Source organism: Heterodontus francisci, chromosome 2 (assembly GCF_036365525.1).
Source record: "Heterodontus francisci isolate sHetFra1 chromosome 2, sHetFra1.hap1, whole genome shotgun sequence".
Classification (NCBI taxonomy): Eukaryota; Metazoa; Chordata; class Chondrichthyes; order Heterodontiformes; family Heterodontidae; genus Heterodontus; species Heterodontus francisci.
The window spans coordinates 155,012,107-155,027,663 of NC_090372.1; the positions used below are offsets into that span (position 1 = coordinate 155,012,107).

At 41.9% G+C, this 15,557-nt stretch overlaps 1 protein-coding gene across 5 annotated transcripts in view; it reads left to right on the forward strand.

Moving 5' to 3' along the window:
• LOC137380016 (transcription termination factor 1, mitochondrial) overlaps positions 1 to 14,071 on the forward strand; it is a 32,147-nt gene extending 18,076 nt beyond the window's left edge. Inside the window, exons 1-3 of one of the 5 annotated variants that reach the window (XM_068051526.1) lie at positions 5,773 to 5,843; positions 7,278 to 7,470; positions 12,603 to 14,071. In XM_068051526.1, the coding sequence (XP_067907627.1) occupies positions 12,650 to 13,798 (1,149 nt within the window). In that variant the 5' untranslated portion in view covers positions 5,773 to 5,843; positions 7,278 to 7,470; positions 12,603 to 12,649 and the 3' untranslated portion in view covers positions 13,799 to 14,071. Of the gene's footprint in view, positions 1 to 5,772; positions 5,844 to 5,962; positions 7,471 to 12,602 lie in introns of those variants that run through there. The other 4 variants (XM_068051515.1, XM_068051506.1, XM_068051536.1 and 1 more) reach the window with 4 other exon arrangements.
• The last annotated feature ends 1,486 nt before the right edge of the window (positions 14,072 to 15,557 follow it).

Sequence of the window (15,557 nt, forward strand, 5' to 3'; positions counted from 1 at the left end):
TAATTTCTTTTCGTATTCCTTTTTGCAGCTATTTCTGTCTATCCTTTGCCATTCTTTATCTCTCTCCCAGTTCTCTGCATCTACGGTATTCTTTCCACTTTTGCATGCTCTTTCCAATAGTTTTTAGTTATCTTTTACCTCTTTAATCAACCATGGCTGTTTTATTTGCAAAGTAGAGCTCTTGTCCTTCAGGGGTATCTCCTGATCCTGTATTAAACTAAAACTTTTTTGAACACCTCTTGCTATTTATCTGTCATTTTAGCCGATAACAATTTTGATCAGTTTGCTGTTGTCACTCTCTGTTTCATCCTGTTAGTTAGCCGTACCACAATCTGGAATTAATAAACGTGTTAAGTTTCAAAAGGAGAAGCTAACATCGAATCTGTTGGACAAAAGTTCCTCTACTGTTAGATTATTAGCTAAGTCATTACTCATTACTGAATCTAGTACGACCTGCCCTCTCGTTGGTTTTAGAACATATTACTCCATAAAACTAACTTGAATGTACTCAAATTCATTACCTTTCTGACTTGCATTTCCCAATCTATATTAAAATTAAAAGTCTCATATTAAAACAACTCTTCGTTTGCTACAAGCCTCTCTAATCTGAGTTAATACATCGTACTACTTCATTACTGCTATCAAGAGGCCTGTAGACAACTCCCATTATAGTTTTAAGTCCTCTTTCATTCCTCATTCGAATCAGAGTCTCTGTTGATTGCTTTCCCTTAGTTATATTGTCACTAGCAGAGACCCGCCAAACATTTGCTGTCAACTTAGTATCTTTATTGCAACAGTACTTCTTTAAATACAGGATTCCTAGATATTCTTTCACGAAAGACTTAACAGAATCAAGACTTTTGAACCTAGGAATATAAATACAAATTTTGTCAAGAATCTGACCTTGTAATTGTTTAAAGTTAGGGAATGTGAAAGTCTAATTAGGAACTGTTTTCTCCTGAGTTGAAAAGGCAAGTTGACATCTGATGGGCTCAATATTATTCGAGGAATAAACACTCTATTTCCTTGAAATCTGCCTGTTGTAATTTTAGCATCTATCATGGAAGAAACCAGCTTCCTTACTACCAATCTTGTTCCATGACAAAGTCCTTGTTTAGGATTCAACTTTCATTGCTATATTATAACTGCTTCCTTGAATCTAAGTTTGTGCAGTGACATGCCCATTGGAGTTAGACTGTGGAGGGTATAGACTGTTACCATCTTCTTTGTCTATAAAATCAATGCTGATGTATTCTTTTATTTCACCTAACAGCTTTTCTAAACCACTTACATTCAAATCTAGTGAATTGTTATTTTTAGCACAAAGAATAGCTTTTGAATAAGAAATTGTATCGAAGGATTGCCCCCACCATTTTGTCACACTTAAACAATTCCATCATCTCATCCACCCGTCCTGTGCCATCCCATCCTGCTCTTGCCATCCCCATCCATTATGGAAACAATCTCTCCAACCAAGGCAACTTTTGTTGTTGGGTTCCCCTCAGTCTTTGCTGTTCATGTTCTCCATCAACCACCATCCTCCCACCCCCCCCCCAATCTGCCACCGCCGCCACTGTCACTAGCTGTTGGCAGCCAGGTGAGCGACAGGTGCTCCAGTCCTCCGTGCGCCCCATATCAACATCAACATCCTAGGGGCTACCATTGACCAGAAACTAAACTGGAGTAGCCATATAAATACTGTGGCTACAAAAGCAGGTCAGAGGCTAGGAATCCTGCGGCGAGTAACTCACCTCCTGACTCCCCAAAGCCTGTCCACCATCTACAAGGCACACATCAGGAGTGTGATGGAATACCCTCCACTTGCCTGGATGGGTGCAGCTCCAACAACATTCAAGAATCTTGACACCATCCAGGACAAAGCAGCCCGCTTGATTGGAACACCATCCACAAACATTCACACACTCCACCACCGACGCACAGTGGCAGGAGTGTGTACCATATACAAGATGCATTGCAGCAACGTACCAAGGCTCCTTAGACAGCACCTTCCATACCCGCGACCTCTACCAACTAGAAGGACAGGAGCAGCAGATGCATGGGAGCATCACTGCCTGCAAGTTCCCGTCCAAGTCACACACCATCCTGACTTGGAACTATATCGCCGTTCCTTCACTGTCGCTGGGTCAAAATCCTGGAACTCCCTTCCTAACAGCACTGTGGGTGTACCTACTTCACATGGACTGCAGTGGTTCAAGAAGGCAGCTCACCACCATCTTCTCAAGGGCAATTAGGGATGGGTAATAAATGCTGGCATAGCCAGCGACGCCCACATCCCATGAATGAATATTTTAAAAAAATGCACTGCCCCACCAAATAAACCCATTAACAGACATGCCTCTTAAAGTGACCAATCAGAAAACTGGTGAGAATCAAAAAACTGCATAGTATTATTGTAGATGACTAATGTTGTAATAGTATCAGTTTTCCTATCCTTTCTAAAGCCCTTTATAATCTGGAATATTTAACTCGATTGTGTTTAGCTTAGTCATGTCTCAGTAATGACCACCATTGCTCGAAAAGGTATGAATTTCTTGAATGCGTTCAAGATGGTTTTATTTATTTTATTTATTTAGAGATACAGCACTGAAACAGGCCCTTCGGCCCACCGAGTCTGTGCCGACCAAGAACCACCCATTTATACTAACCCTACAGTAATCCCATATTCCCTACCACCTACCTACACTAGGGGAAATTTACAATGGCCAATTTACCTATCACCTGCAAGTCTTTGGCGGTGGGAGGAAACCGGAGCACCCGGCGAAAACCCACGTGGTCACAGGGAGAATTTGCAAACTCCACACAGGCAGTACCCAGAATTGAACCCGTGTCCCTGGAGCTGTGAGGCTGCGGTGCTAACCACTGCGCCGCCCAATAATTTTTACACAGTCATACAAAAATTCTTACTGTTTGGCTAAGTGATGGTGCTTTTGCCTCTGAATCTGGAGATTATAGGATCAAACTCCATTCTAAGGCTTGAGCACAGAATCTAGGCTGATACTTCAGTGCAATACTGGAAAGGGATTGATGTACTATTGGAGGTGTCATCTTCTGGATGAAATGTTCCATTGAGACCTGTCTGTCACCCAGTGGACATAACCGATCCAATGGCACTATTGGAAGATGAGCAGAGGAGTTTTCCTGATGTCCTCGCCAACATTTATCCTTCACTTAACAGCACCAAATCTGGTAATTTACTTCATAGCTGTTTGTGGCACCTTCCTTTATGTAAATTGGCCACTGTATTGCCTACACAACAACACTAAATGGATTGGAGCATCCTGTGGTTGTGAAAGAAAGCTGTTAAATGCAAGTTCTGCCAGAACAATTGGAAAATCAGCATATTTTAGCTAACCCAGGGACCACAAACACCGCTGTAATTAATAACGTGCACTTGTCTTCATGTTTGGAGGAATGGCCTTATACAGTCTATACAAAACTGAAAGTTTAGGCAATTAATTATTCATTTTAAAGGTGGAGTAGAGTGTCACCATCTGTAATTTAAGAAAATAACAGGTAACTTAAGCTAATTGAGTGAAACCCAGAGAGCATATTTCAAGGAATCATTAACCCTAGGCTGTTTCTTGTGCACATAGATGTTAACACATATATATTTCACAAGTTCTACTTTGACAAAGCGACTAATGAATTATTTACAATTGAGAAGATGTAATTTAAAATAAATTAAGACAATGGAACAAATTTGGGATCTTTTTGTATATTTATAGCACTGTGCCTTGCCTTCAGTTGTGAGGAAACTGCCATGAGGAATAGAGTGACTCAGCACTTGAATGTGCTGACAGAGCCAGCATGGCTTTAAGGGTAAATCATGTGTGACGAATGTATTTGAATTTTTTGAAGCCGCTAATAAGACAAATAAGGGAATTTCTATGATATTATCTACATGGACTTCCAGAAGGCATTCAATTAGGTTCCACACAAATTATTAGCATATGTGAGAGCGCATGGAATAGGAGGTAGCCTTTTGATGGGTTGAAAAGAAATATGAGACAAAATGGGATGAAGGGTATGTTCTCTGATTGGTGGGATGTGTGAAGTGGTGTTCTTCTGGGGCCTCAATGTTTCACCATATTTATTAACGACTTGTACGAAGGGAGAGGTGTCTATCCAAGTTTACAGATAACGAGTGCTTGCTACTGACCTCAAAGTAAGTCTGGCTGCGAGAATCTCTCTGGTGAGGATTTCAGTTCTAGTGCCATGCAATGGTACTGCAACTGTTTGCAGTGTTCTTTACTGGACATTCACAGGGTCGAGCGGCAGTGATCTCATCAGGCTGTCTAAGCAGCGAATCACATTAAAGGATTTTCACAGACCCCAACAAAGAGAAAACTAAAAGCATTAAAATTAAATCACTTTTAAATTTTTTTAAATCGAGCAGATTAAAGATTGGGACAAACGCATGCAGTGAAGGTAGAAGTTAAAGTATTCTGAATTTTAAAAAATTTAGCTTAAAAATCTACTAATTTAACAGCACTCCACAATTATAATTTTTTCAGAGTCTGTTCATCAAATTTTATTAATCACATCGTCGTTAAAAACCCAGTTACACCTAATGTAACTTTTCAAGGAATTTCAAACAGTGATGTGGGGGCGGGAAAGTTGAACTGATTTCGTGATTGCCGGCTCTGGGAGGAGCCACAGCGCAGCCTGTGTTGGAACCCTGAGTGACAGATGCAACTTCAGGATTACTCTCTCATCTGTGCATGCCTGATATCCTGAAGTTGCAGTCAGTTTCTGAGGGGTATTGACTGCGAACGCTGACAGTTCAGTCAATCCACCACCCCTGCAAAATCTGGTCAATTAAGTTAGTAGGGATAATAAGTAGTGCAGGTGAGAGCAGGAAGTTGCAAAAGGACATAGACCGATTAACTGAGTGAGCAAAACTCTGGCAAGTAGAGTTCAATATAGGTGATTGTGAGGTTATCCACTTTGTACTGATGAAAGATAAATTGGAGTATTTTCTAAATGGTGAGAAATTTGGAATTGCAGAGAGCAAGGAGATTTGGGTGTCCAAGTTCACAAATCATTGCAGACTTGTGGACAGGTACAAAAGGCATCTCCAGGAGATGGGAATACAAAGGGGTCTAAATGATGCTTCAGTGGCATAAAGCTTGGTCACGCTCTATTTGGGGTGCTGTGTTCAGTTTTGGGCAGCACACATCAGGAAGGAAATGCTCGTCTTGGAAGGGTGCAGTGCAGATTTGCCAGAATAATACTGGGGCTGGGTGTATTAAATTATGAGGACAGGTTGCATGATCTTGGCTTGTATTCCCATCAGTATAGAAGATTGATCTAATTGAGCTGTTTTAAAAAAAATAAAATAAAATTGAAAGCATTTGAAACAGATTTAAAAACCTAAATGTTAATGGAAATATGCAACAGAACTATCAGTATATGTACAGAGAAAAAAACAGGTTAAATTCCAGACGAATTATTCTGTTTCCACCTGAAATGTTAATATGCCGTTTTCTCTGTACAGATGTGTATTTCCAGCATTCTCTGTCCTCGATCCTGTATATTTGATCCAAAAAAAAAATCAATGTTTGTATTAAGCCTTCATTGGAGCAGCAGCTTTCACATTAAGGTACATGAGGCACGCTGGTCACGTTCGTAAGCAAGTGTTGGCGTATCTTTATCAGGGGAAGCGTGACACATAATCCTAAAACCCAATTTGTAGCACGCCGCATGCACTGCGCTTGTGCACGGAGACGTATTTTCCCCTTCCGAGCAGGCACCGGAAATTAGTGCTTTTTTCATTGAGTCCCAGTTACAGGCAGGGTTTTCATTGCATCTCTGCAAAGCTGGTGAGTTCTGTCTATTAGAAAACAAACAGGTTTTAGTTGTGGCTAGTTTAGATGTACCGTGCGAAAAATGAAATCTTTGCCGCCCATAATTTACTTTCCACTTTTGCGTTTTCATGGAGCTTCGTCTTCAACAAGGTTCGGTGTATCGACGTGAAGAGGTTTAGAGAGTAAAAGAAACGGATTCCCGTAACGAAAGGAGCCGAGATGTGTAGCGAGGTCAACATAAACAATATGGAACAGAAATGAGATCGGAAGAGGAAAAACGTGTATTTGCAAAGTTTTAGTGGTTAAGGTTTACACTAGTCTTAGTGTGGTGAATAGCCATCGATTTCTCTTTTCACTAATCTATGGCACAGCGAGTTCATTGTGAGAGGACAGTTTTCAGATGCCACACTTGTTTCTCCGGTTTTGAACAAGAATCGTTCACCCCCCCCCCCCCCCCGAAACGTTAACTTGCCTGTTCTTTCCGGAGATGCTGACTGACAACATTTTCTGTTTTTGTTTCAGATTTCTAGCATATAAAGTTTTTTTTTTGCTTCTTGCGCTTAGATTGGCAATGATGCAATTATACCACAATTGGCATTTGTTTTATCGCCATTAGTGCCCTTCTCTCCCATTTTATATAGAAGTTTCTCCACCAGTTATGGGTAGCAATGTATAGTGCACCTATTTCAAGCTAAGAAACACAATTACTATATATAAATATGTCAGTGCTACAATATTAGGTAGTAATAAGGCATTAGTTCACTTCTAAGTTGCCATAAGAACATAAATAGGCCATTTGGCCTATCTGATTGTGGCCTCAACTCCAATTGCTGCCTGCCGCCCCCCCCCCCCCCCCCCACCCCCCATAATCCTTTACTCTCTTGTAAAACAAAAATCTGTCTAGCTCAGCCATGAATATATTCAATGACCCAGTCTCCACTGCTCTCTGGGGAAGAGAATTCCAAAGATTAATGACCCTCTGAGAGAAGAAGTTACTCCTCATCTTTGTCTTAAATGGGAGACCCCTTATTTTGAAACTGCCCCCAGTTCTAGATTTTCCCCCACGAGGAGAAATATCCTCTCAGCATCTGTCCTGTCAAGCCCCCTCAGAATCTTATATGTTTCAATAAGATCACCTCTCATTCTTCCAAACTCCAATGAATATAGGCCCAACCTGCTCAACCTTTCCTCATAAGACAGCCCCTTCATCCCAGGAATCAACCTAGTGAACCTTCTCAGGACTGTCACAAATGCAAATATATCCCTCCTTAAATGAGGAGACCAAAACTCTACGCAATACTCCAGTTGTGGTCTTAATGCCTTGTACAGTTGTAGCAAGACTTCTCTACTTTTATACTCCATTCCCCTTGCAATAACAGCCAACATTCTGTTTGCCGCCTTAATTACTTGCTGTGTTTGCATGCTAACTTTTTGTGATTCATGTACAAGGAGCCGCATGGAAGATGGCAGGATCCCCAAAAACACATTGTACAGCGAGCTCGCCACTGGTATCAGACCCACCGGTCGTCCATGTCTCCGCTTTAAAGACGTCTGCAAACGCGACATGAAGTCCTGTGACATTGATCACAAATCGTGGGAGTCAGTTGCCAGCATCCGCCAGAGCTGGCGGGCAGCCATAAAGGTGGGGCTAAAGTGTGGCGAGGCGAAGAGACTTAGTAGTTGGCAGGAAAAAAGACAGGCGCAAGGGGAGTGCCAACTGTGTAACAGCCCCGACAAATGAATTTCTCTGCAGCACCTGTGGAAGAGTCTGTCACTCTAGTATTGGCCTTTATAGCCACTCCAGGTGCTGCTTCACAAACCACTGACCACCTCCAGGCGCTTATCCATTGTCTCTCGAGATAAGGAGGCTAAAGAAGAAGAGAAGATGTACAAGGACACTAAGATCCCTCTGTACTGCAGTCTCTCTCCATGTAAATAATCTGCTTTTCTATTCTTCCCACCAAAGTGGATAACCTGATATTTTGCCACATTATACTCCGTCTGCCAAATTTTTGCCCATTCACTTAACCTATCTACATCCCTTTGCAGACCCTTTATGTCCTCCTCATGACTTGCTTTCCTTCCCATCTTTGTTGCCAAATTTGCTAACGATACAATCAGTCCCTTCATCCACGTCATTAATATAGATTGTAAAGAGTTGAGGCCCCAGATCTGGTTGTAGCAGTAGGGAAGGTCTTTTTGACAGACTAAGTGAAAATCAGAAGCTGAGTATGATGGTTGGCCTGTAATGTTACCAGCTACTATTATGTATTTAAAGAAAGTGAAGTGTTCTCTCTTCGATCCATTCAGAAACTTGCATTTTCATTCAGGTGTTTTCATGTACTCCAAAACCTTAGTATGCAGGCAGCAAGTCTGCTACATGCTATAAGTGTACATGCATATATTTGTCATAGGATGTGCTACCCACAATTGTCGTCAGATCTTGGGACGTGACAAATCACTTGCCTTCGCGTGTGTTGTTACTGCCAGGTGAGATGCGGTAGATTGTCTGCCCTCTCTTTCTGCCTCTTGGTTGACGGGTGCAGATGTTTTCAGAAGGATTCTCTTGCCAATTTAGTGAATGACGAACTGTTTAATTGCTGTGATTAAGAGATACACACAGACGGGCCTTCATGTAAGGTTTAAAAGAAAAGGAAATAGTGTTTATTGTTAATAGCAATAAATAAAAGTCATAAAAAAAGCTCCAACTCACTCTGTGCATCCAAGAGATTTTTTCTCTCTCTCTCTGTCTGGCACTCTCTCTGTCTGGCGCTCTCGCTCTCTCTAATTGTCCAGGCAGAGACGATTTAAGGTCTTGAAGATGGTCTCTGTCTTTTCCTCTGAAATCAGCGGCTGTTTGGTTTATGTTCAAGACACTGTCAGTGCTGTTTGGGCATATACGGGCAGGGCATATGCATACAGAATGGCTGGAGAAAGAGACCACTAGTTCTCTTCTCATTGTTATCTGCTCATGGACTGTGTGATTCTCATTCCTCTGGAGAAGCAGTCTCTTTCTAATACAAAGCGTTAGCTTGCTGCCATATGACCTCTACTCTCAATCTAGCCAGTTACCACATATGGTCAGATCAAGTTGGGAAATCCTCATTCCAGGTTTATTGTCTTAAGTAATGCGGTAAACAGATTATGCCTGAGAGTAGTTCAGGTAATGGGCATTCACACGCCCTTAAGCTGATTGTTCTGGTGGTTCACTTCCAGACATGCCTGGCTCCTTTCTGATAGTTTTGTAATTTGCAAGGTGAAGTCATGTAAATGTTTGGCCATTTTTGAAAAGGCTGCATTTGCTGACACCGCTACTACTAGGTGATGCTGCAGTGGCACATGCCACTAAAACGTCACAGTCTGCGACTTCAGGCAGCTGCCAGGACTAAAGATTGTGCTGCTCAAATAATCACACTAAGGCAACCTAACCTAAACACATGGCAGCACACAATGGGGGTGGGAGCGGGTGGGGGGGGGTGGCGGCGAGTGGGATGGCTGGGGGGGTGGTGGTGAGCAGAGTGGCAGGGGAGGGAGCGGAGCTTGACGCATGGGTGAATACCCATTAGCGTTGCATTGCTGTACGCATAAAGCACATGGGCAGAAGCCAACCAGGCGCATTGTCCGAAGATGCACACATCACGCAATGATATCATCGGCGCATGCGCTAACCAGTCCTGGCAAGTAGGAGCGCACGCGCAGAGAGCAGGAGTCCATGTGCGCATCTTGGCACAGCCTGATGACGTCAGTGACCGGCTGCGTTGTCAGGAATCACTTTGTTTTGAAAACTGCTATTTAGGTTACTTAAAAATACTGTGGGTCAGTCCTTTTAAAACTTATTTTGTGGTTTCAATCCGCTTAATAAATAGTCATTTGTTGGAGGCCAAACATCTAAGGTCCAGGACAATGCTGCAGCAGCTCCGCAGGGTAGTGTCCGAGGACCAACCATCTTCAGCTGCTACATCAATGACCTCTCCTCCATCATAAGGTCAGAAGTGGGGATGTTCAGTACCATTTTCCACTCCTCAGATACTGAAGCAGTCTGTGCCCACATGCAGCAAGACCTGGACAACATGCAGGCTTGGGTTGATGAGTAGCGAGTCACACATGTCACACAACTGCAAGGCAATGATGATCTCCAACAAGAGAGAATCTAATCATCTCCACTTGAGATGAGCATTACCGTCGCTGAATACCCTACAGTTAGCATCCTGGGGTTACCATTGATTAGAAACTGAACAGGACCAGCCATGTTAAGACCGTGGCTACAAGATCAGGTCAGAGGCTGGTGTTGCAGTCAAGTGAGGAGGGGTCGAAGGGCTTCCCTCTTTTTCCCTCCTTGTTTGACTGCAACAGGTTTAATTCCTAAAGTGGATGTACTGGCCAATTCAGTAGGTGTTTGATTACTTACTTGCAATGATTATCATAAGAACCGGACAGGTCTTCTTGAGTTTAACAAAGAAAGAGTTAACTTTATTGTACCTAAACTGAACGAATAAAAATAATAAACTATGTACCCGCTTGCACTCTCTCACACCCACATTGTAGAGGTTTACACACACACACAAATAGGTTAGAGTGGGGAAAGGAAGATTGGTTGAGTTACAGTCCATAGGAAAAAAAGGGGTATACAGTCGGTGGTGCTTGGTGATTTGGCTGGTTTCTAGTTGAATTTGGTCGTCCTGAGGTTTTTAGTTTGAAGAGGTAGATGACCAATTCGGTGGGTCTCCTGGAGACAGCGATGCGTATGATTTCTTTCCTCTATAGGGGTTTCTGATTGTAGCTGGCGTATGCAAAGGTGGTCATTCAACAGGCAGAGTTCAAAGCTTGTAAGCTGAAATGGGGAGAGAGAGAGGGAGCCGCACTTGGGTCTGCACACAGCAGGGTCCAGAATCTGCTGCTCTGCTGCAGAGAAACACGAGCTTCAAACCACGGATGGGGAGGGGCATGTCACATGACAGTCCCTCAGTAATTCAAGCATAGCTCTTCTTGCTTAAAAAGAACAGTTAGTTCCTTTAAACTTCCTGGGTCTTGGTTCTTGCTGGGATATGAGCAACCATTTTGTCTCTCCTCACAAGCCTTGCAATGGAGGATATTGTGTTGCAAATTAGGTGGTCATCCTAAGCTGCCAGCAAAGTCATTTTTTCAAACTGTTCTTTTTAACATTTATTTAAAAATATATAAATTCAGATCTCCAGTCAGGGGATTAAAGAACATTATCATCAACAAAGCAAGTTGTTGTGACACTGGGAATTCTGCAGCAAGTAATTCACCACCTGATTCCCCCACCATCTACAAGGCACAAGTGTGATGGAATACTCTCCCCTTGCCTGGATGAGTGCAGCTCCAACAACACCCTAGAAGCTCGACAACATCCACAACAAAGCAGCCCCCTTGATTGACACCCCCATCCCCCACCAGCGCACACAGGCAATAGTGTATACAAGATACAATGCAGCAACTTGTCAAGCCTACTTCAAAAGCACCTTCAAAACCCGTGACCTCTACCACCTAGAAAGACAAGGGCAGCAGATGCATGGGAACACCACCACCTGCAAGTTCCCCTCCAAGCCACACACCATCCTGACTTGGAACTATATTGCCATTCCTTCACTGTCACTGGTCAAAAATCTGGAACTCCCTACCAGCACTGTGCGTGGGTGTACCTAAACCAGATGGACTGCAGCGATTCAAGAATGCCGCTTACCAACTTTTTCAAGGGCAATTAGGGATGGGCAACAAATGTTGACATTGCCAGTGATGCTCACATCCCAGGAACGAATAATAGAAAAGTTGATTTCCTAGTTTAGATATTACTTTTAATAAGTTGTCTAGGAAGTTAATATAACTGGACTAGAGATGTCAACATTTAAACATTTATTCAGCATTAGATTTAAAACAGACTTACATTTATGTAGTGCTTTTCATGACTACTGAATGTCTCCACTTTACAACCAATGAAATACTTTTAAAATGTAGGAAATGTGGCAGCCAATTTGTTCTTGGAAAACTCCCACAAATAGCAATGTGATAATGAATTTACTGGAATAAAATTAGAACTCAGCAAGTAAGGCAGCATCTGTGGAAAGAGAAACAGTTAACATTTCAAGTTGATGAAGTTTCATCAGAATTGCAAGATGTTAGAGATGACCATCCTTTTAAGCAAGTACTGAGCCAGGGGAAAGGGACTGTGGAAAGAAATCTGTGATAAAGTGGAGGACAGGCGTTATTAAATAACAGGCATGATGGTAAAAGGCAAAAGGTGGTAGTAATGGGACAAGTATGGAGACTAAAGATGGTTTAGAGGAGTTATAAATGGTTACAAAATTGTGTTTAGTTCCAACACACTTTACTTCTTTAAGTATGAAGTTTCAGGTAAAAATTCCAATCATTGCTTCACCCCTTAATATCGTTTAACCTGATCCACAATGCTTCTATCTCACTTGTACCTGGTTCTACTATGGATAACCCCTCTGTAAGTATCACCGTTAACATAAATAGTCACTCCTCCTGGTTATTCTTTCTATCCCTGTGCAGCAAACAGTATCCTAGTAAATATGCCCAATGCTCTGCTTCATTATTTATCCAAGTCTGCAATGCCAATATGCCATAACCTCCCTGTCAGCATAAACTTCAAGACCTCAATTTTTATTCTTGATTCCTTCAAGGCATTTATGTAAAAACATTAACAAAACAGTAATAGCTTCAAACAATTCATTTTTTAAATTGTTTCATTAACAACAATAATGTTGCTTCTTGTTTTTTCTATGTACATAGGTTTGGAAGACTGTAACCAGGTATATCTGTTGTGGTATTGTAGCGACATGACGGCTCGAGTGGCCACACAAGTAATGCATATGTATCTGTGCAGAACAACACTTCCTCATTTACCAAACTGCTTTTCTGCTGCACAGTTGAAGATATCGTATCTGAGATTCTGTACTTCCAGTCACAATGATTCAACTGAGACAATCCAAAAGCCAGAAAATACAGTTTTGTTACACAATTTGACTGTTTTGGGTGTGGATATTAAGATGGCCAGGAGGAGGCAGCCTGGAGTCTTGAGAAAAGTGATCACCAATGAAGAGGGTGTAGCAGAGTTCTTGACAAACAAGGGTGCCAATCGCAAGACCATTGCCAGCATTATCTCCAGATACCCTCGAGCCATCACACGTTCCTATTGCCAGCTGGAAGAAAGATGGCAGTTATGGCGGAGTATTTTTAAGACAGACTCTGAGATCATATGTGTTATTCAGCGTTCTCCAGAATCTTATTTTCGTTCAAGTGATAATGAAAACCTTGAAAAAAATATCAATTTTCTTTGTTCTCTTGGCTTGACCTCAAAAGACTTGCATCGCATTTTAACTACTGCTCCACGAACATTCTCTAATAGTTTGGAACTAAACAAGCAGATGGTAAAACTTCTGCGAGATGTTGGTGTTAGTTTAGGTGACAAGAATCCAGACAATTTTGTTAAAAGGATTATCACTAAAAATGCTTACATACTTATAAGAAGCACTAAACGGATAAAAACAAACGTAGACTTTTTCACAGAAGCACTTAAACTGAGCAACATTGAACTTATTAAACTACTTCAGGGACATGGTGCCGAAGTTTTGGACCTCTCCAGTGACTACATGAAAAGAAATTTCAAAAATATAAGTGAGCAGTTGCAGTCATTAGGATGCACACCTGAGGAAGTGAAGAAATTCTTTATGGATTATCCACCAGCATTCTATGCCTCGTTTGAAAAACTTTCCAACAAAATAGATTGTCTTCTAGACAGTGAGATTAATATTAAACAACTATTAAAGAAGCCAAGAATATTGGAATTCAGTGCAGACAATTTGAAAAATCGCATAGAGGAGCTAGAAAGGGTTGGATATGACTTTAGAAAACATGGTGTTACCATTTTGGATTCCAGTAAAAGACGATTTGAAGCAAAATTAGAGAAGCTAAATGAAGAGGAATAGCCATTTTGTCTGTCTGCTATGCTGAGTCTTGTACCATTCTATATATCTTAGATGGTCATGCTTGGTCACACTGGTCCTGTAATTTTTAGTGTTACTTTTGCCTCAATTTTATACTGTACATATAACATACTGAGTGACTGTGAGTTCAGTTCAAATTATGCAAAGTGTTCATGGTCATAAATTAAAGAAACTGACTTGTTACTATAGAGTTGGTGTGCTTTAAATGAACTGTGGCATCTGTGTTACAATAATTAAGTAATTGCCCTTCATAGTCTTCCATAAATAATAAAAAATACAATTTCAATTTGGTTCCAAAGTTAGATTTGTTTTCTTCGCTGAAGTGTATCAATATCAGCAATATGGTTGTACAATATGGATCACTCGACTATTGCCCTCTGCGAGTAAGTAGGTGAGCTGTGAACACTTGGAAGGTCCCAGGTTGGAATCTCAATCATAGCTGATATTTTCAGTCAACTTGGTCCACAGTGGGCGTCTAACACTCAAATCAGTTTCCTGGCAATATTTTGATTCATTTCTGGTACTTGTGAAAGAGGAGAGGAATAAGTTATAGAGTCAGAGTTATACAGCACAGAAACAGGCCCTTCGGCCCAACGTGCCTGCGCTGAGCAGCAAGCACCCGTCCAGTCTAGGCCCATAGCATTGTACGCTATGGTGTTTCAAGTGCTCATCTAAATTCTTCTTAAATATTGAATGTTTCTGCCTCTACCACCCCTTCAGGCAGTGTGTTCCAGATTCCAGCCACCCTCTGGGTGAAAAAAATTTTCCTCAACTCCCCTCTAAACCTTCTGCCCCTTACCTTAAATCGATGCCCCTTGGTTATTGACCCCTTCGCTAAGGGAAAATGTTTCTCCCTATCTATCCTATCACTGCCCCTCATAATTTTGTATACCTCTATCAGGTCCCCCCTCAGCCTTCTCTGCTCCAAGGAAAACAGTCCTAGCCTTTTCAGTCTCTCTTCATAGCTGAAATGCTCCAGCCCAGCCAACATCCTGGTGAATCTCCTCTGCACCCTCTCCAGTGCAAACACATCCTTCTTATAGTGTGATGACCAGAACAGTACACAGTACTCCAGCTGTGGCCTAACCAGCATTTTATATAGCTCTAACATAACCTCCCTGCTCATATATTCCATGCCTTGGCTAATAATGGCAAGTATCCCATATGCCTTCCTAACCACCTTATCTACCTGTGCTGCTGTCTTCAGTGATCTATGGACCAGCTCCCCAAGCTCCCTTTGAGCCTCTTTACTCCCTAGGGTTCTACCATCCATTGTATATTCCCTTGCCTTGTTGGTCCTCCCAAAATACTTCACCTCACTCTCTTAGAATTAAATTCCATCTGCCAATGCTCCGTCCATCTATATAATCCTGTAATCTAAGGCTTTCCTCCTCACTATTTACGACGCCACCAATTTGCATGTCGTCTGCGAACTTACTGATCATACCTCCTATATTCACGTCTAAATCATTAATGTACACTACAAACAGTAAGGGTCCCAGCACTGATCCCACTGGTCACAGGCCTTCATTTGTAAAAACAACCCTCGACCATCACCCTCTGCTGCCTTCCATGAAGCCAATTTTGGATCCAATTTGCCAAATTACCCTGGATCCCTAGGGCTCTTACCTTCTTAACCAATCTCCCATGTGGGACCTTATCAAAAGCCTTACTGAAGTCCATGTAGACTACATCAACTGCTTTACCCTCATCTACACATCTAGTCACCTCCTTGGAAAAC